General features: G+C 42.2%; 1 protein-coding gene across 1 annotated transcript in view; it reads left to right on the top strand.

Moving 5' to 3' along the window:
- The window catches only part of GRHL2 (grainyhead-like 2 (Drosophila)), a 53133-nt gene extending 35229 nt beyond the window's left edge, over positions 1-17904 (top strand). Inside the window, exons 10-16 of the mRNA XM_010290891.1 lie at positions 220-307; positions 395-534; positions 2718-2749; positions 4204-4298; positions 10080-10165; positions 16481-16545; positions 17790-17904. Of these exons, the coding sequence (XP_010289193.1) occupies positions 220-307; positions 395-534; positions 2718-2749; positions 4204-4298; positions 10080-10165; positions 16481-16545; positions 17790-17904 (621 nt within the window). The remainder of the gene's footprint in view (positions 1-219; positions 308-394; positions 535-2717; positions 2750-4203; positions 4299-10079; positions 10166-16480; positions 16546-17789) is intronic.
- Positions 17905-18309: the final 405 nt, after the last annotated feature.

The raw sequence follows: 18309 nt of genomic DNA on the forward strand, positions 1-18309 counted from the left end.
TGGAGGCTCTTGGATGTGCCAGCCTGAGTTTCAGGCACAGATGATCAATCCAGAGCTGGCACATTCCCAACAACCTGGACAGATTTATCCGTAATGGAATAATCAGTTTCTGTTTCAGCATTTCTGATGTCTCTGTTGCTGTAGTTCCAGGCCTCGCAGGGTATGATGCTCACAGTGGCCTCTTTGGCTAATGGCTGTGGATTGTCTTTTTTGCATCAGGGAGCAGAAAGGAAAATCCGAGATGAAGAGAGGAAGCAGAACAGAAAGAAAGGCAAAGGCCAGGCATCTCAAGCCTCGTGTAATAACTGTGAGTAAGATGGACCTTTCTGGTTTGGGGCTAAATCACGCTTAATATGCCTCCTCTCATAACCACGTTGCTTTGTAATCCTCCTAGCAGCTGAAGGGAAGTTGAGTGCACTCCCTCTGCAAAAAAAGAGTGATATCACCTTCTTCAAAACAATGGCTGACCTGGATTCTCAGCCAGTTCTCTTCATACCGGATGTTCACTTTGGAAACCTACAAAGAACTGGACAGGTAGGAAATGATCATGAGATGAGCCGGTGCCCACCTGCCATCCAGCCGTGTGTGGTCCTAAGGAGGTTTTAGGAAAACAAAGCATGGTTCCTGGGGGCCGTTGGTCAGCTCTCATTTTGGTAAATGCAGCTTTTGGTGAGTCACTTCAAAAAGACATTACAAGAAACAACTGCCTTTCCGAGTTCTGGGTGTGAAAAAGAAGTTTATACTTCTTTAACAACTGACTAGTTTGTGTTTGTTACGGTTTTGACATTCTTCTGCTAGGAAGAAAGAATGGAACAAATAGTCAAGAATTTTGAAATAGAAGGTTGATTTGTGACTGAAAGTCTGGTTTTGAATGTGCTATTTGGCTTGATGAAATGAAGTGCCACCTTGTGGTAGCAGAGGTCCCCCTTCCTGTGACAAGTGAAAACAAAGACCAAGCTCTACATGTGTAAGGAGGTCAAGGGTAAGCTCACTAAACACCACTGCCCATTTTCTGTCAGCATCACCTAGAGATCTGGGAATTCCTTGGAAAATATTTTCACTCTACAAAGTAAAAATCTGTCATGCTAATGTTAATATTCAGTACTGGCTTAGTGCAGAAGTCATGGAGTCATTATCACCAGGAAATGTGAGGAAGTCTTTGCTGACTTGAATCTTCTAAGACCTACTTTATTGCTTGCTGGGAAATTGCAAACCTGAATTGGAGGGTCAGCTCTGACAATTTTTTGAATATGAACCTGTTATTTATTAACATCTCAAAGAATAGAATGAGACCTTTATACATGAGTTTATAAAGACAAAATAAGGGAATTTTATACACTTCTTGCTGCAAAAAATATTAAAATAATGAAGGTTAAATGACACTGGGTGTTGGAGTTGTCATTTATTTTAACGCAGTGAGAATTGTGGTAGAGCAAAGCACGAAGAGCACAGACATTGCAATCACAGCTGTCACTGACTTACTCTCCAAAATTGGAAAGACGCCCACTCACATATCAGTGCTGGGTGCCTTCTGTCCTCATGGCTTTCAAAACAGAATGTGGATTTGTCTCAAAACAGGAGAAGGTAGAAACATTCCCTAATATATGTAATCCTGTAAATAATTTTCTAAACTAACTGGAAGATACTCCAGTTTGCTAGCTCTTAGGCAACGTCCAACTCTGTCTTTTACTGCTTGTATAGGTTGCAATATTGGCATTCTTGCTATCCTGAACTTTGCAATTGTTTTGTGTATTACCTAATATAAAAATGATTTATTATGACAATAATTTATTATTTATGAATGCTTTATTATGAAAGTGTAGCCACTTTCAGGTCCTGGTGATAGAACGAGTTACAGACCTCAGCTTTGCACACACACATGCACCTCTGAGCTATTTTCACTGTGCAGGTTCAGAAGTGAAGGCTCCCCTTGAGAGCCAAGTGTGCCGAGTCTTGCCAGCACAAGCGCTGGAAGCCTGCCCGAGGTGCCTTGCTCTGCTCCGGTGCCCTCCCTTCGCCCCACGCTTGCACACTAACTGAACAGCTTGAGTGCTGGGGCACTTCTTGGTGTGGACCCACGGGGCAGGCACGTTGTGAGGAATTTGGCTGACTGTTCTGCAAAGCCTTTGACAACTGACTGATTTTGTATCTTCCCAGCTACTGTTAGCCACGGTTGCTGCTGTTGTAAATTTGGTCCCAGTGACTCTGAGCTATACTGATTTACACAAAACAATGGTCTGGACTTGCACTTCTGCCTGCAGCCTGTGCAAAAGAGTTCAGCTGTACCATTAGCAATTGTATTTCCATTAGGCCTGTAGTTTAATGTTGGTCTTTATAGTTTAATTAGATTTTCAGACAGTATTAAATATATACAAAAGCTTGTGAGTGTTGTGGCTTAAATTGTATTAGGGGTAATTTAGGTGAGTAGTGATCTGATTATAAAATAATTTAGAAAATTATATAAACCAGGGAGAGGGCAATGTTTGTCAAAATGCTTTGATATATTTCCACTGATGATATTCAACAGCAGTTTTTCTAAGCCATGCTTTTTCCAGATCACAGTTGGAACTAGAGATGTTTGCGTTTTCTGGAAGGAAAAGAATTTTTAAAAGATAAGAAACTGCAAACCAATTGTTGCCTTTTCTCCCTTTTGAAGTCATTCTGTTAAGCAAGTGTCTGAGTTTTGGGAATAATTTTTTTTTTTTCCACCCTTTCAGGTTTACTATAATACAGATGATGAGAGAGAAGGGTAAGACATTTATTGTTTCACAACCTTTGCAGTTAGCAGTTCAGACTCATAGAAGGCAGACACAAAACATGAAATCAGATAAAACTAATTCCCTTTTCCCCCTTTCCTCATGTTCTCCCATCACTAACAGTAGGTGAATAACATGTAGAACTGGTTAGAGGGAGGTTTATTTGATGATAACTTTCTTTTCCTTCATGCAAACTGGCGGCTTTATATCTATTTTTTATTACATTTCCAAGTAAAACAGTTTAAACAGCCATAAAGTTCAATAAAGGGACAGGACAATATATTTGATAAGAAAGTGCCTTTTATATATATAAGGGTGCTCAAATAATTTAAAACCCAGGAATTTTTTACTGGAGCACTGAACTTCACTGCATTCCTGAAAGCTGTTTAGCACTGAACTTGTGTGTATGTGACAAATACAGGAACTGTGGAGAGAATGCCCAAGCGCCAGAGAGAAGAGCAGAAAGAGATCCTGGGCAGGGGGAAAGTTGGAAATGGGAGCACTGCCTATCTGGCTTTGGAGGGGCTGGAATAATTGCAGAAAGTCCCTAAAATAGCTGGAGATGTCATCAAATAGGGGCTTTAGTGTGTGTGGCTGAAGTTCAGCCTGTATTAACTGTAATGTGTGCAAGCCCTATACTTCATAAGTTGCTTGAATCCCAAGTGAGCACCCTCAGATCCGAGAGTTTGGAGTAAGACAATTGCACTCACGTAAGCCTGCAAAGAGAGGCCAGTGGCAGGGAGTGGCTGGGCACCTGCAGCTGACACTGACTTGAAAACACGAAAGGCCCTTTTTGTTTCTTTTATGAAGCCAGTGTTCTTCACAAGGCTCACAGTGGACTCTGAGATACCAAGGCTTCAGTTCTCTCCTCCAAGACTAAAAGGAGATACTGAGTCGTGCCAGAACTACTCCGAGAGGAGGGGGCAGCTGTAGTGCTTTCAGCCCTCAGCTTCCCCAGCAGAGCGTGTCACAGCTTTGGGGGATCTGGCACAGCATGTTATTCCTTTTGAACTTGCTGGCTTGTACGGTCTTGGATTTTATAAATATTGCCAGTGTTTCCCAAGGCTGTCTCCTTGACCCCAAAGAGGAGATAAATCGATGTATAAATGTAGGTCCAGCTCCTTTACTTAGCTGTTTCTTCCTCTCCACCCTCCTTCCCTCAATATTTAAACAGTTAAGGGCTGTTGGGATTTTCAAAATAGTGTGTAACATTGGAGCATATTTTCCTGTCACCTGTACCAGACAGTCAGTCTGGGCAATTTGAGAGGCTTGGAGTGTTCAAATAAGTGTCAAAAGCTAAATCCTGACAGTTTCTGGTCTGGTGCTACTTGAGTAGCTAGTGGGGTTTTTGCCAGAGTACAAAGTGAGTCATGACTGCTGGTGTTGTCTCCTCTACTGTTGAGAGCACAGTTTTACTGTGACATGGTCCCTGTTGTGTGTTTTCCAGTAGCAGTGTCCTAGTCAAAAGGATGTTCCGGCCTGTGGAGGAGGAGTTTGGTCCATCCCCTTTGAAGCAAATGAAAGAAGAAGGCCTGAAAAGAGGTAACAGTCAATTCATAACACATAAAAATAATGCTCTGGAACTCATGCCCTCAGGCTGGGAACGGCAGGTGTGGCTCAGACCATGTCAATTGTTTGATAGTGAAATGTGGGGTGCATGGGAGAAGATACCATTACACCTACTGGTATACAAGGAGGCATTTTAACAAATGTTAATAATGATTTAAAAGCAGAAAAGAAAAAGGACTGTGCTATCTCAAGAAGGGATCAGGACACAAGTGTATATAAAATATAAAAAAGCTAGATCCTTGATCCTTGGCCAAGCTATGCAGTTCATAAATGTTCCAGTAGCAAATCTGTGGTTGTCTATTTTTAACTTTTGCTCATCTTTTCTGTTCTGGCTGGGATCACAAGCAAATATGCAAGATGCACTGGGTCAAATACAGAGACCTTACACAGGCAAGCTCCTGCTGACTGCAGAGTGAGATTAGCCTGAATAAAATCTCAGAAATTTCCTACGCAATTAGAAATATAAGGCATGGAGAGATATATTCCAGCAGACCTAACTGAATTGTTCAAGAGCTTGTTTAACTGTTTCCCTTAACTGTTTTCACTGCCCTGAGTGAATATTATCACAGTTGTTTCATATCCTATACCAGTCCAAATCTTGTTTTCCAGTCTGCTACAGTGAAGTGTAAGTTAAGTAACATTGAAGCAATGGTTTAGGTAGAGCTGTTAAACTTTGAGCTGAAGGTAAAGGATGAGCAGATGGTGGTTTTGTCCACAAAATCTGCTTTGTGTACTGTCACTTCCAGTGCAGTGCTATAGGTGATAGCTTCCTACACTGCCACCATTAAACAGTCTGAGAATATATGCCATTCCCTCAGTCTCGTGAGTTCTGTCATGTAAGTTTATTGGAGGCTCCAGGGGTTTGAACAACTTATATAACTCAAACTTGCAAATGTTTTGAGGTTTACCCATTAGTGTGTGAGAAAACAAAGCAATAAGGTACAGAAGTGAGCTCAGTTGTTCTTAGTTGCACCGTATGTAAGACTCATTTGAGATATATGGAACCAACTTCCTATAAGCCTGCATTAGCAAAGTTTCTCTGTTGGCTAGAGTGGTGTGCTTCAACCAGGAGAAGCGTATAAGATTACAAGGATGGAGACTGATATCTTCCTGGAATAAATGTGAACATATTCTTCTTTTAATTAAATCTTCAAGTAATTATGTGAGGTCAGTACTGACCACAGACTTGCATCTTGTTGCCTCAAGGCCTTGACCAAATTCACATTGTCAGGGCTCCATCAGGCAGAAGGGGACAGCCACAAAGGGTACATAAAGAACTATCTTCACCTGGGTTTCCCAGCTGGAAGCCTGGAGAATTGCCTGCAAGGAGATATTGGTTTTCTTTGATTATTCCTGTCCTTTGCTGTGGTAAGTTGTTTTAATATTGTCCAGGATTTGCAACCATTTCAAGGGGAAGAGTTGAAAGGAAAAAAAATGTTTCTCAACTGGTGGCAAAATTATGTTAAATAATTAAATCCAGGAGAGGCACAGAACCAGAGAAGCTGGAGGATGCTCTCTTCACATCCCCTTCCTGTTCAGTGTTTCTTGCAACTTGGACTATGCTGGCTGGAGGCCAAGCCTCTTCCAGCATGGCCTTTGCTCTGGTGAACTTCCTGCCATCGGGAACCCTGCATCTGGGATTGTGCTGCTGGAGCTGAATCTGCCCAGTTGGCAATACTGTCTTTGCCACAGGAATCACTGGGCATTAAAATATTCTGCTGTTTTTCTCCCAGATTTATTTTGCACAGCAGAATCAATAGCTCTAGAGAGCAGGTATAGATGGAACACCAGTATAATATTTGAGAAAGTGCAGGTCTGATATGTGAAAATATGCATTAAAAGCAATGTAATTCCAAGGTGGCAGTCGTGGTTTAACCCATGTTTGCAATAAGCACCATACAGCCACTTGCTCACTTGACCCCCTGACCAGTGGAATGGGAGAGAGAAATATGAAAAAAGTAAAAGTGAGGAAATCAGTGTGTTGAGGTAAAGACAGTTTAATAGGTAAAGCAAAAGCCGCACACGCAAGCAAAACAAACACAGAATTCATTCACTGTGTCATACATAATGGCTACTTGGGAAGACAAATGCCTTAACTCCAAACGTCCCCCCTTCCTTCTTCTTCCCACAGCTTTTTATTGCTGAGCAAGACATCATATGGGATGGAATATCCCTTTGGTCAGTTGGGATCAGCTGTCCTGGCTGTGTCCCCTTCCAACTTCTTGTGCACCCCCAGCCTCCTTGCTGGTGGAGTACCCCAGCAGAAGCAGAAAAGGCCTTGACCTGCATTGCTCAGCAGTAACAGAAACATTTCTGTGGTAGCAACACTGTTTTCAGCATGAATCCAAAACACAGCCCCATACTAGCTACTGTGAGGAAAATTAACTCTGTTCCAGCCAAAACCAGTACAGGTGGCTCATTATCAGAGCAGTGCAGGTAAGTAGGACCCAGTGAGGGATCCAGGCCCACCTGATGAACTGTGACAGTGTGTAGCCTCACCTCTGCGTGGTGGACCCAATTGTAATACTGTCCAGTGGAAGCAAAAGTGTTCAGGGGCAGCCTTCAAGAGAACAGGTCTGAAGGGGTTTGCAAACCATTGGTAAAACAAGGTTCATATTCTCACACAGGTAGCTGCATCTTTGTTAATTATTCTTTCATCTCCTTGACCTCTAAGGGAGGTACAAGTGCCCAATACAGAAATGTAAAGTATGTTAATCTGTACCAAGTGTGCAGTGCAACTAGTTACTTGGCTAGACTTGTGGTCTTTTCCTGTTTTGAGTTCTCAGTAAGAGTTTTCAAATCACTTTCCCTTTCAGATTTCATAGGGAGTTTCCCGTTAATTATAAATCCAGCAGCTGTGTTACAGATCAGGGCGATGTCCAGTCCTGTAGTTCTCAGCTTGAAGAAAGTAATATTTTTGTCTAGCTTTTGTGTCTCAGGAGAGTCATGTTAAACTACTCTGAAACATTTTGGATTCATAAGAATCAGGCTTTTGTGAACCGTTCCTGTGGAGGACAGCATTCACTCTGTCACCTAGGGAATTTGTGCCTGGGCAATTAGTGAAAACTCCAAATGTAGGAAAGAAAAGCTGGGTCACAGCTACCAGCCCTGCCTTCCTTGTCTAAAATGTGCCACATCTCCATCCAGAGACCACTTTACAAAGACTGTAGTAGTTACTCGTCGGGTGTCTGGGCTCAGACCTGGCTGGTGGCCCAAGCAGGAGGACTTACTGTCCCATCATGTCCGTAGTTTCATTTTTGCCACATGTCTGTTGCTTGTCTTCTGCTGTGGCAGAAGAGATGGAGAGCCAAGCTGTTAACACTTTTAAAAGGGGTAGTTAACATTGTTCTTCTGCATTGACACTTAAATCCCCAGTTCAGTGGCCTGGCTTCCAAAAATCTCCCAGGTACAACCACCTCCCTTGCCTTCAGCAAAGGCTGGTTGCCACTCTGCAATTTTGTGAAACAGGGCTATTTCTTAAGTAACTAGAGATAAATTTATCACCCCTGTCTTCTGCAATTCTCTTTCCCTCCACCCTGGATGTGCCTCCTGCTGCGGGCCAGCCAGCCTTCTCCCTGCAGTTATGCCAGCACGAGGGCTTTTGGGTCTGCATTGTACGCTGAAGCAGGGACCTGATCTGTCTGAAGAACAACTCAGAACAAAGGGTTGTTTTTTCACTCACATCTGCTGTCTGAGAGAGTTCATCATCCAGGAAAATTCACTGAGACGGGTCAGACCATAAGGGCAGGGATGAGACAGGGGCTTCTTAAGGCATCACTGTCACCAGAAGTCATTTATGGGAAGGTGCCCTGGTGAATCAAAGCCAGGATTTTCACACCTGTTGGGGGAAAGAAAAAAACAACAGTCTCCCATATGTTTACCAATCCTGGCTCTCTGTGTGTAAAATAGTGATTGAAGTTCCCTGTTATCCTTGTAATGGATCCTTCGTTCAGCATAACGTTGCCTGACATATCAAGCACAACAGAGAGATTTAAAGCTCAGCACTTGGATTGTATAATGTCCCCAACTTTAACCTCGGACTAAGTGATTTTCCCTCCTTTCAGATACGTTTGTAATTATTAAGGCTGGCAGAGGTCCATATATTTGAAAAGCCAGGAGTTACAGGACAGCCCTCTAGTCACAAGAAAAGAATTACTGAATTAGTAAAAATGTTAGTACAGGTAAAATTAACGCTTTGAGTGAGTGCTTGCTCATGCAAGTAAACATATTAAACTAAAGTTTAAATACCGATGTGGATTTTTTTTGTTCTCTTCTATTCTGAGAGTTATTTAGATGGTGACCCAAAGTTATCTGAGCTTCTAAGTCATTTAAAAGGACACTCTCAGGCAGGTCCCAAAGAATTACCAAAACATGTGCCTGTGGTAGCAGTTTTGTGGCTTATACTTCTAAATTAAAGATGCAAAAAACCACCATTGTCCTGCACATCTCGTTTGTAGACCAAGACAGGGGACTGGTCTGCCCATGTTTTAAATCTTTTTTCAAAACCTGGGCAAAGAAGCTACAGTTCTCTGGAAGTGGGCCTAAGTCCACCCTGCTACAGTAGTGACCTGAGAATTAGCTTCCAAACAGTTGCCTCTGTATGAAAAATACCATCATCTCCATTGGTTCATCTGCAAGTCATCTATTGAGTTACCTGGTGAAGATATCCTTTGGACCACAAGGATTAGCAGTTTCAAAAGATACCTTTTTCTGCCTGCCAAAAAAAAAAAAAAAAAGGTGATTGCCAATATAGTTTGTCACACAGCTATAAAATACATAACTGGGCGTGTGTTTGTCCCTAACGTGCAGCACTGCTATTTGAAAAGGCATTTTATTTAGGGAACAAAATAAATTGTGGAACATCTTATGTGACCTGCTACTTTTTCAACATCATGTGACATTACACCTAAAACACTCCTCTAGAGTTTATGTTTATTCACTTTGTAGCTGTCTGCTTTGCTTTTGCCACGTAGCAGCAAGTTTCCTCCTTTTACCAGTACAAGTCAAAGCGGGGAGAGCAAGAGCTAGAGAGGGCAGGGTACAGCGCCTGTGAGCCACTGAGACCCAGCAGGACACCTGAGGGAGGAAGAGATTTTCAGAAGTACGAATGGCATTTGGGTACCCGAGCAGGGGTGGGCATGCAGGTAAATGCCTGCCTATCAGATATGCCCTTGAATGTCCCCCCTGTAAAGTCTCAAAAGACTTGAGGCTCGTTCTTTCCAGTGTTTATTTTCAGACTGGCCGGGCCCATTTGCAGTGTGTAATGTCAGAGCGCGCTATTTTCCTTTTCATTGACTTTGCTCTCAAAAGCTCAGCTAAAGGCAAACCAGATTTGTCTTTTCTGAATATCCTTTCCCAGCCTTTTGGATGAAGCCTGGAGAGGTGCAAGCCGACCCGCAGGTTTAGGAAGACCTAGCTTGTGTGTTTTGTCCTACAATGCAGTGACAGGGCCCCAGTGCTTTTTAGCTTCTCTTATTTCAGTAAATGGAGGTCTAAATTCTTGAAGATATAGATTCCCCACATTAAATGAAATTTGCTGAATTTTCTTCCTGTGTTTTCAAAGCAACGATGATGTGTCTTCAGTGTTTAGATCACTGATAATATGAGAGTACATTTTTTTTTAAAGTGCAAACCATCTTCAGCACTTCATTTTATCTGTCATGGATTAATATTTGTTTTTCTACTCAGTGTGGTGTGTTTTATCTGTTCATTTGACTGAACCTGCTCCAAGTTTGACTTTTTTTTCTGTTTCAGTGCTTTTATATGTGAGGAAGGAGACAGATGAGGTGTTTGATGCTTTGATGCTGAAATCACCCACAGTAAAGGGGCTAATGGAAGCGGTAAGTATCCGATGTCCTCACATTGTTTGTCTTTCTTGGCAAGAAAATCTTGAGGCTTTCAATGTATTACTGAGATAAAACGCAATATAAAGATGAAGTTATTCTCAAATACATTTAAAGCATTTCATAAAGGCTTTCTGGAGCATACCTCTAAAATGCTGGCATGTTCTGAATTCAGTGCTGTTAGCAGGTTGCTGGGATTAAATAGTGTCACAGGGCTGGTTTATCGGAGACCTGAGCTTTGAGGAATGGCTGTAATTAACCAGTGTCAGGGAAGCAGAGGGATGCAGGCTCCATTTTCTGAAATGCTTATTTCTGAACTGATGATTCAGAGCCTGTTGAATCTTTTCCTGTAATGCCCATCGGTGTGTTCACAGCCATCTTTTAAAGATGCTGCCCAAGGATGCAATGCTTCCATGTGAATTTCATATGGCTTTTGTGCAATTCCTGTTCCAACATATGAGGCAGCTGCTGAAAGCATCCCTCCTGCCTCAAATTTGTTCTGTAGCCCTCGCTCCCAGTGACCTACCTAGCAGGCAGCCTACCTTGCTGCTTTGTTGGTTCAAGTTTTTGCTTGTTACCCGTTCCTTGTGATCTTGAGTGGCTATTTCCACATTTAATCCTGTTTGTATGAGCTGATGTGTGAAACTTGGTGAGGGAAGAGTTAAGAAGCAACCACATGTCTCCTGCCTCAAATTTGTTCTGTAGCCCTCGCTCCCAGTGACCTACCTAGCAGGCAGCCTACCTTGCTGCTTTGTTGGTTCAAGTTTTTGCTTGTTACCCGTTCCTTGTGATCTTGAGTGGCTATTTCCACATTTAATCCTGTTTGTATGAGCTGATGTGTGAAACTTGGTGAGGGAAGAGTTAAGAAGCAACCACATGTCTCACTGCTTTGGTGGGGGGACTAATGTGAGATTGACATGTGGGGCACTGAGTTGATTTCCAGCCTTGGTTACATGTAGGAGAGAAGATGGGAATGGACGAAAGTGTCCCTAGAGAGCAGAGAGCTGGGTGCTAGAAGTACGTATATTCCTACTTTCATAAAACTGTCACAGTGTCTTATTGCATGTACCAGACACTTCAAATGCAGTAAAGGTTGAGTTATTTAGTCAACATTTGGCCAGTAGCAGAAGGCAAAAGAAGATTTGTGGGTTAGTGAAGTTGTTTAAAGCACCTATTCAGATCAGGGTATCTCTGAGGAGAGTCAGCATTCTACGGATGTCCTAACTGTGCTTTTGGTACTGTTTGTTAGCTGTGACTGCAGCTCAGTTCTTAGGCAGAACACACATGTATAGTAAAAGCCAGGCTTTTCTTGAAGAGGCAATTCACGATAAGCTGTAGCACTATTTCATCTTGCCTTTATATGGAAGTTAAAAGTATGTTATAATCCTTCTATCACCCTTCAAGCTAACATGAATATTTTATCTCCAGTAGTCTGTGCCTCTCCATGCCTGTTCTCCAGCCACTGTGTAACACAAAAACAAAGCTGGTGCAGAAGCAGGAAAGGTTTCTGCATACCTCTGCTAGCACAGCTGCTGACTCAGTGGCATGTTTTCCGGACCAGAGAAATCTGATCTGTTGTAAAATGTCCCAGTTCACTGCAAGGAACACACTCAGAAACTTTTTATACTCTTTGGTAGGATATTGTGTATAAATCAATGCCAAAAAGCTGTCAAACTGCATATTCTTAAATACTCTCTCTACAGTCATTTCAGCGAATCATGTAATTTTGTAATTGTGCATGTCTTAAATGTTCAATTCTAAACTCAGTGCTAAGAACTTAAGAAACTGAGGCTCTGAACATTATAGAGCCCCAGATCTGAAAGAGAGCACCAATTATCCTGAATCATACCCTCCTTCTCTGTTTATGGATTTTACTTTTTTTTTTCTTAATCACTTTTCGTAGTCTGTGGCTTTCTCCTAATTTTCCATCATTAATGATATTGTTTTCTCAGATACTACGTTTATTTTATTCTCTCGTATACCCCCATTCCAAATGAACAATTAGATTCCCTCTCAGATTTCTCTCTCCTGGCAAATATCTAGAGGTCTAAGGTTTCAGAGACAGAGTACATCTCAGAAAGTGGTGCAAGTGGTTTTTAACATGTTTGCATCCTAGACTAGTCAGTCTTGATCAACGGAAAATAGTGAAAGAATTGCCTGTCACAAAACATCACACATATGTGGTGAATGACCAACCAGCTCTAAATCCTTCTCTCAGCCTGATCCAAAGTCAGGTTAACTCTGTGGATCTCAGGTACCTGAGTTTTACATTGTGCAGAATCACATATTTATTCGAATTACAGAAGGTGATCTAAGTTGGGAAATTCAAGCATCTCCCAAAGTCTTTCTAAAATTAAAAGCTAACAGCTGAGCTCAATAGAGCTTGCTTAGACCAAACTTCATTAGCTACCTGTCTATGTATGTGTCCTTCCAACCAATGCAGGGCAACAGACGGGACCATTCAATAGAAGTAAGTTGGCAAAAGTGCTTTTCTACGTGCCTCAACCAGCCCAGATGTTGCCCTTTCTGTCTTCCTGACTCCAGCAGAGAAAGCATTTCTGGTGGCTTGTACAATCAGATATGTGCTACAGACAAACTTCCCCTGCCAGGGGACTGCAGCCCAGAGGGACACCCAGACTGTTATTTCAGTGCCACTCTGAAAGCTGACCCACTGCTTCAGGCATCCTAAGGGAAGGAAAGAATTCTCTGCTCAGAAGATTGAAAAACGAACAATGGAGATATTAAAGGAAAATATTCCTCCAAATAAAGATATTTCTTTAAAATTCATTGTAGTCTGCTTGGGGTCAGGTGAGAAACCCTGTTATTTTATATGGAAGTTGGCAGTAGTGGTGTTCCCCCTGAGTTGGCAACAAATGTGTTTCAGAAGAGGTGTTAAGTGAGATGCCCTAGCAGATGGTAGCTCTCTGCTTTCTCAGATTCTGCTGCAGGACTTAGCACATTTGCACTGGAGACTTGTTTTCTGAGCCTGTGAGGGGGAGGCTCTCCCATACCCCCTCTTTGAGTCTTGCTTCCACAGCTCGCCGTTTCGTATAATTGGTTGAATCCTTAGGGGTTCCTGAGAAATGTGCTTATTCAGTCAGCTGGAAGTCTTTTGCAAAGCTCACTAATCCCTGCATGTTATATAAATCCTGCACCTGTCATAAGCAGTGTGACAGGCAAGGCAAGGCTTTCTCAGCCCTACTTTTCATAGCTTGTGTAGGAAGTGGTGTCCTAGAGTCCCAAACCACTTTGAGCAACATTTGGAATGTGTGAGTGTTAGGTATCCCAAATATCCTAGGGAAGTTTTATGCTGGAATGTGTAGAATGTTGTATATTAGCTGCTATTAAACCTCTTTGGCACAGGAATATTTCTCCCTGCTTGTTTATTTGCATGGAGTGAGTGAAAATTGTCTTCAGGTACTGATTGTACAATATCACTAGGCTTCAGAGGTAACAACCCAGAGAAGAAGATATATAATTTTCTCATGTTCACACAGTTGTGATGTTTTCTGTGGTTTCAGGTTGTAGTTTTACTCTGATGCCTGTTATGAAGGATTTTTTCAACAATCTGATGAAATGGAGCCATTTTAATTATTGCTCTACGTGAAAACTTAAATTTAGGGGTACAACAAAACCACGTACAAAAGTTCAGCACGAGATTGCTTATTTGGTGTCATTCTATTAATGATAAACAAAGCCAGAGTGTAAGAAAGAATAAAACGAGAACATGAAAGCTTGTCTGAGAACTCAAAGGCATTCAAGATGTGCCTTCACAGTGTGGCACCTGGGTACCCCAGAGGAGTCACCAGCCTCAGGTCAGACAGCTGCCCTCCATGGGCAGCACAGGATGAGGCATCGAAGGAAGGGAGACTTGGGAAGATGGTGGTAGACAGGGGTAGAATGTGAGGGGCAAGGTGTGGGTACCTACACCAGTGGTTCTTGCCGGAGGTAGGTGACACCTTCTACTGGGCATCCTGCCCATGGATCCTCCCCTGCATTTATGTGCATAGGCTGTGTCAGGCATTCATGAAGGCTAGGTGGGGCAGCCTGTCCCGTCTGTGATGGAGAGTAGCTGGACAGTAGCTGGACTAGATTAGGACATCCCACACAGGGATATGGCAAACCCTGGGTTCAATTCTGCCCTGTTTGGAGCAAAGACTGCAACTTGCTCCAGATAAGCTGGGTGTGTTATGGAACTTCTTTGTAGGATGCATTTCCACCCCATGCATGTGGTTACATAACTTTTGCATAGGCTACATAGAGCTCAGAGTGAAAGAGATTGGTTTTATAGTCTGATAGTGAGGATGCTTGTGCGAGATAAGACAAGTGGGGTGAAGCCCCTCTTCTCATAAATGTACAAAGTGGACCACACCCCACAGCAGGGAGAATGTGACCCTACAGCATATGAGCTTGCGCAGCCTTGATGCTGAATTAGGCTTCTCCCAAGGCAGGTGAGAACATGGAATCAGGACTATCATCAGTATCTCCAGCACCATACCCAAGAGGGCAGTGAAACATGGTGTGAGTAAAACTGAAGTAACAAATACAACCCACAATCTAATATGCGTTTTGTTCTCTGCTAGATGCAAAACTCAGAGAGTGGATGGGTCTAGTGTACCTTATCAGTTACTCCTTATTTACATCCTCCCCTTTCTGTTAGCCACAGATGTACGCTGTGGTCAGGGGAAACTGCAGTGTAAAAGAAGCTTTATTCGTTCTTCAAAATCTTGGAATTATGCTATACTTTCTAAGTACAAAATTGCAGCTTAGGTAAAATGACAATTATACAACTAATAGATGATGTAGGCAAGTATAGGCTAATTAATTCTCTCTCTTAGATAATGCTGGCTCTCTGGACGGGAGCTGTGCTTGAGGTTCAACCTGTGGCTGTTTGAATCTGTCCTTGGTGCTGAGTTTATCCATTTCTTTCTATCCATTTTCTTTTTCATGATAACTGCTTTAATTTACTTCTCTAAAATGTCACTTTTTCTCATTGGAAGTCTGAGCACAAACACAAAGAAAGGATTTTACAGTGACTGATGTTTGGCAGTCTTCAAATGGCTTTTTAATTGTGCATTTCAGTTTGCTAATGCAGAAAGATAATGCAGAAGATAAATAGTCAGCTATTTAGCTGCAACTTCATTTCACCTGGGAAGAGCAGGAAACTTACTTTGGTCGGCAGTAGAGTACCACAGAACATTAATCACTGACAAAAATGTAATTTTTCTGTAATTGTTTTGCCTTTTGGGACAATCCTTTTCTAAAGTATGGGCTGTGACACCTGTTCCCTCAAAGAGGGGTCACAATTTGGAAAGGAAACCTGGCTCAGACAGAGGGCTCAGGGACACCATCTCCATGAGCACACCACAGGCTCACTGCGGAATGGACGTCCAAAAACTTACTAAAACACTGCTGCAAAGAAATGCCAAAACATGGGGAAATGCTTGTTAGTATTGGTAATTTGTCAGCTAAATAGTTCTTCCTTCAAAAGTTTTCCTATGTTTTCTGCTTTATCATTTGAGTAGCTGGCAAGAGGTTTATTTTAGAAGTCCTTTACCTTCTTAACACACTTCGCTGCGGCATCTCATCTTGCTATCTGTACAGTCAGATCGTTTTGTGAGTCAAATAGCTTTCTCATTTTTTCATCCTAGTAACTAGACTGAGTCACCTTCCCAACAATACAGAAGCTTCTTAATCCTGTGTGTAGCATGTTTGTGGCCCTCGCCCAATAAAAGGTACCTTGGAGATACTTTTCAGACAAAAGAAGTGCCATGGAGGGTCCTGTTAGCCTAACAAACCTTGAAATGCCGTTGAGAAATAGAAATGTACACATTTTTTTGTTGGTCCATCAATCCATCAGCTCCTGTTGTGTTGCTACTCATCTGCCTTCTGCCCAGTGGAAGAAGCCTTTGCTTCCATGAGACCAGAAAATCAGAATAAGAAATGGCAGAAAGGCAACTCATCAGATTGAAATTCCCTGGTAAAATCTGAAACTGGGAAGAGTGTTGAGTCCTTGAGCAGAGCAGTAGGACATGCTGAGGCAGTTTTGATGACTCACACCCTATGAAAACTTTAGTCTCCAAGTTTCTGGATGGAAATGATTGTGGTTTTTTGATCAAGACGTTTAGGATTATTCCTTCCTGAATCATCCTTAAATGAAGTCATGGTATAGTTGTGAGTGACTTTTCTGTATAGCTATGCTGTCAAATTTTGCAGAGATAGTGCAAACTATGCCTTATATAAAGTGAGAGGTGATAATTTCATATTTCTCATTAGTCTGTAGTGATGTTTCTTTTATTTTTATGATTTCAGATCTCTGAGAAATATGGGCTACCAGTTGAAAAGATTGCAAAACTTTATAAGAAGAGCAAAAAGGGGTAAGTAAGCTAACTAACTAGGGCCTATTGCAGGATCCCTTAGAATTACTCAGAGATCCCAACTATGCTTGGGGCCTCATGACGCTGGGCAGTATAAATACTTTTAGGAGACTTGGCCATACACTTGAAATCTTAATGTCTATGGAGACAGCAAGGGGTGGCAGAGAAGGAAACATGAATCTCCAGTCTGTGTCTGACCAGTATTCATAGGCTTACTGTGAAGAAACAGAGTCTGTGTTTGGAAAATGTATTTGGATAAAGTCTGTTTTGTAGACTATACCCTTAATAACATCATGGCACGCTAGCATGGGAGAGGTGCAGCCTTTGCTGTGAATGCAGTGTGGAGTTTCCTGGCAGTGTTAGGAAGAAGTAGGCCACTGTCTGAATCTGAAAGGCAGGCAGGCAATGTTTGCTACACGGATTTTAGCTGAGTAAATTTAGACATGAGCATCACAGCTGTGATTTTAGAATAGCTAGGCTACAACTCCTTGCCATAAATCTAAATCTCTCCTCTTTAACTGTTTTTACTTGTAATAACCACAATAATGTAGTAATATAATTTTAAATCTATCATTTATTTTCAACTGTAACTCTAGCCTAGGATATTGTTTTGTCTGGGGTTTTCTTTAGCTTTTGAGAAGACAGGGGAAACTTCTCATGTTTTACTTCTTTCTAACACTGTTTCCAAGTGATATGTTTGTTGGAAGAAACACTTTATGGTAAGGAGTGAGGAAAACACTCATATACACTTCTAATAGTTGTCGTTGATATTCTCGCATCCAAAATGAGTTCTAGGCCTGCAAGCTGTGTGCAAAGCACAAATCACACTGCTTCCCCGTGTTAGCGACTCACACCAGGGAGGTGCAGCAGCTCACGCGGCGTGGCTGAGGTGTAGCACAGAGGTGTACCTGGGGGAGCCAACACCAAGCATGGGAAACACCAGCTAGCTGGGTCTGCCAGGGATCTAGAGCGCAGCTCACCTTCTAGGCAGCTTAAGTGGGTTAACATCCCAGCACCAGCATGTCCGTTACCTTAACTACTTTGGCAAGGAGTAGCCTCTAATCCAAAGACTATAAGGGACTATGGGGCAGATCTTGATGATGATTCCCACTATTATCCCTGTACTGGCATGTGCTGGAGTCTGTTTTTGTGTTGTAATGAGGCGAGCACATGTGGTGGAGTGCATGGCTTTCCCTTTTAGTATCCTGGTACGTAAAAATATTGATTTTTGCCTTTGTCACCAGTATCTTGGTAAACATGGATGACAACATTATTGAACACTACTCCAATGAGGATACGTTCATCCTACACATGGAGAGCATGGTTGAAGGCTTCAAGATCACACTGACAGAGATCTAGCCTCAGACAGAGCCTTTTTGTAAGGAACCGCAGCATTTCATCATTCTTGGAAAGCAGAAGATTCCCTGTGAACCTGACAGACATTGATCAGAGAAACTGTTACAAGACTGCTTTGAAAATACTGTCCATTCTGCGCGTGTGCACCCACTGCATATAGACTTGGGTTTGTCAAGCACGAGGCCACTCATGTTAACCTGGTCCCTTATTTATTGTTCCCCACTCTCTAGTGTACAAGCAGTTACCAGCCCCCAGATTTGTAACCAGATGACCCACTGCAAATGTGAAATGCAGCATTTTAATCCATACCTTAGTGTGGATAAGCTCATTCTAAAACATGTTAAGAAACTATGCTGGTCTAGTTTCAGAAATCTGGTGTAAATCGCTTTACCAGTAGTTCTCTCCGTC

This window comes from Phaethon lepturus, unplaced genomic scaffold, assembly GCF_000687285.1.
Source record: "Phaethon lepturus isolate BGI_N335 unplaced genomic scaffold, ASM68728v1 scaffold18507, whole genome shotgun sequence".
NCBI classification, from domain to species: Eukaryota; Metazoa; Chordata; class Aves; order Phaethontiformes; family Phaethontidae; genus Phaethon; species Phaethon lepturus.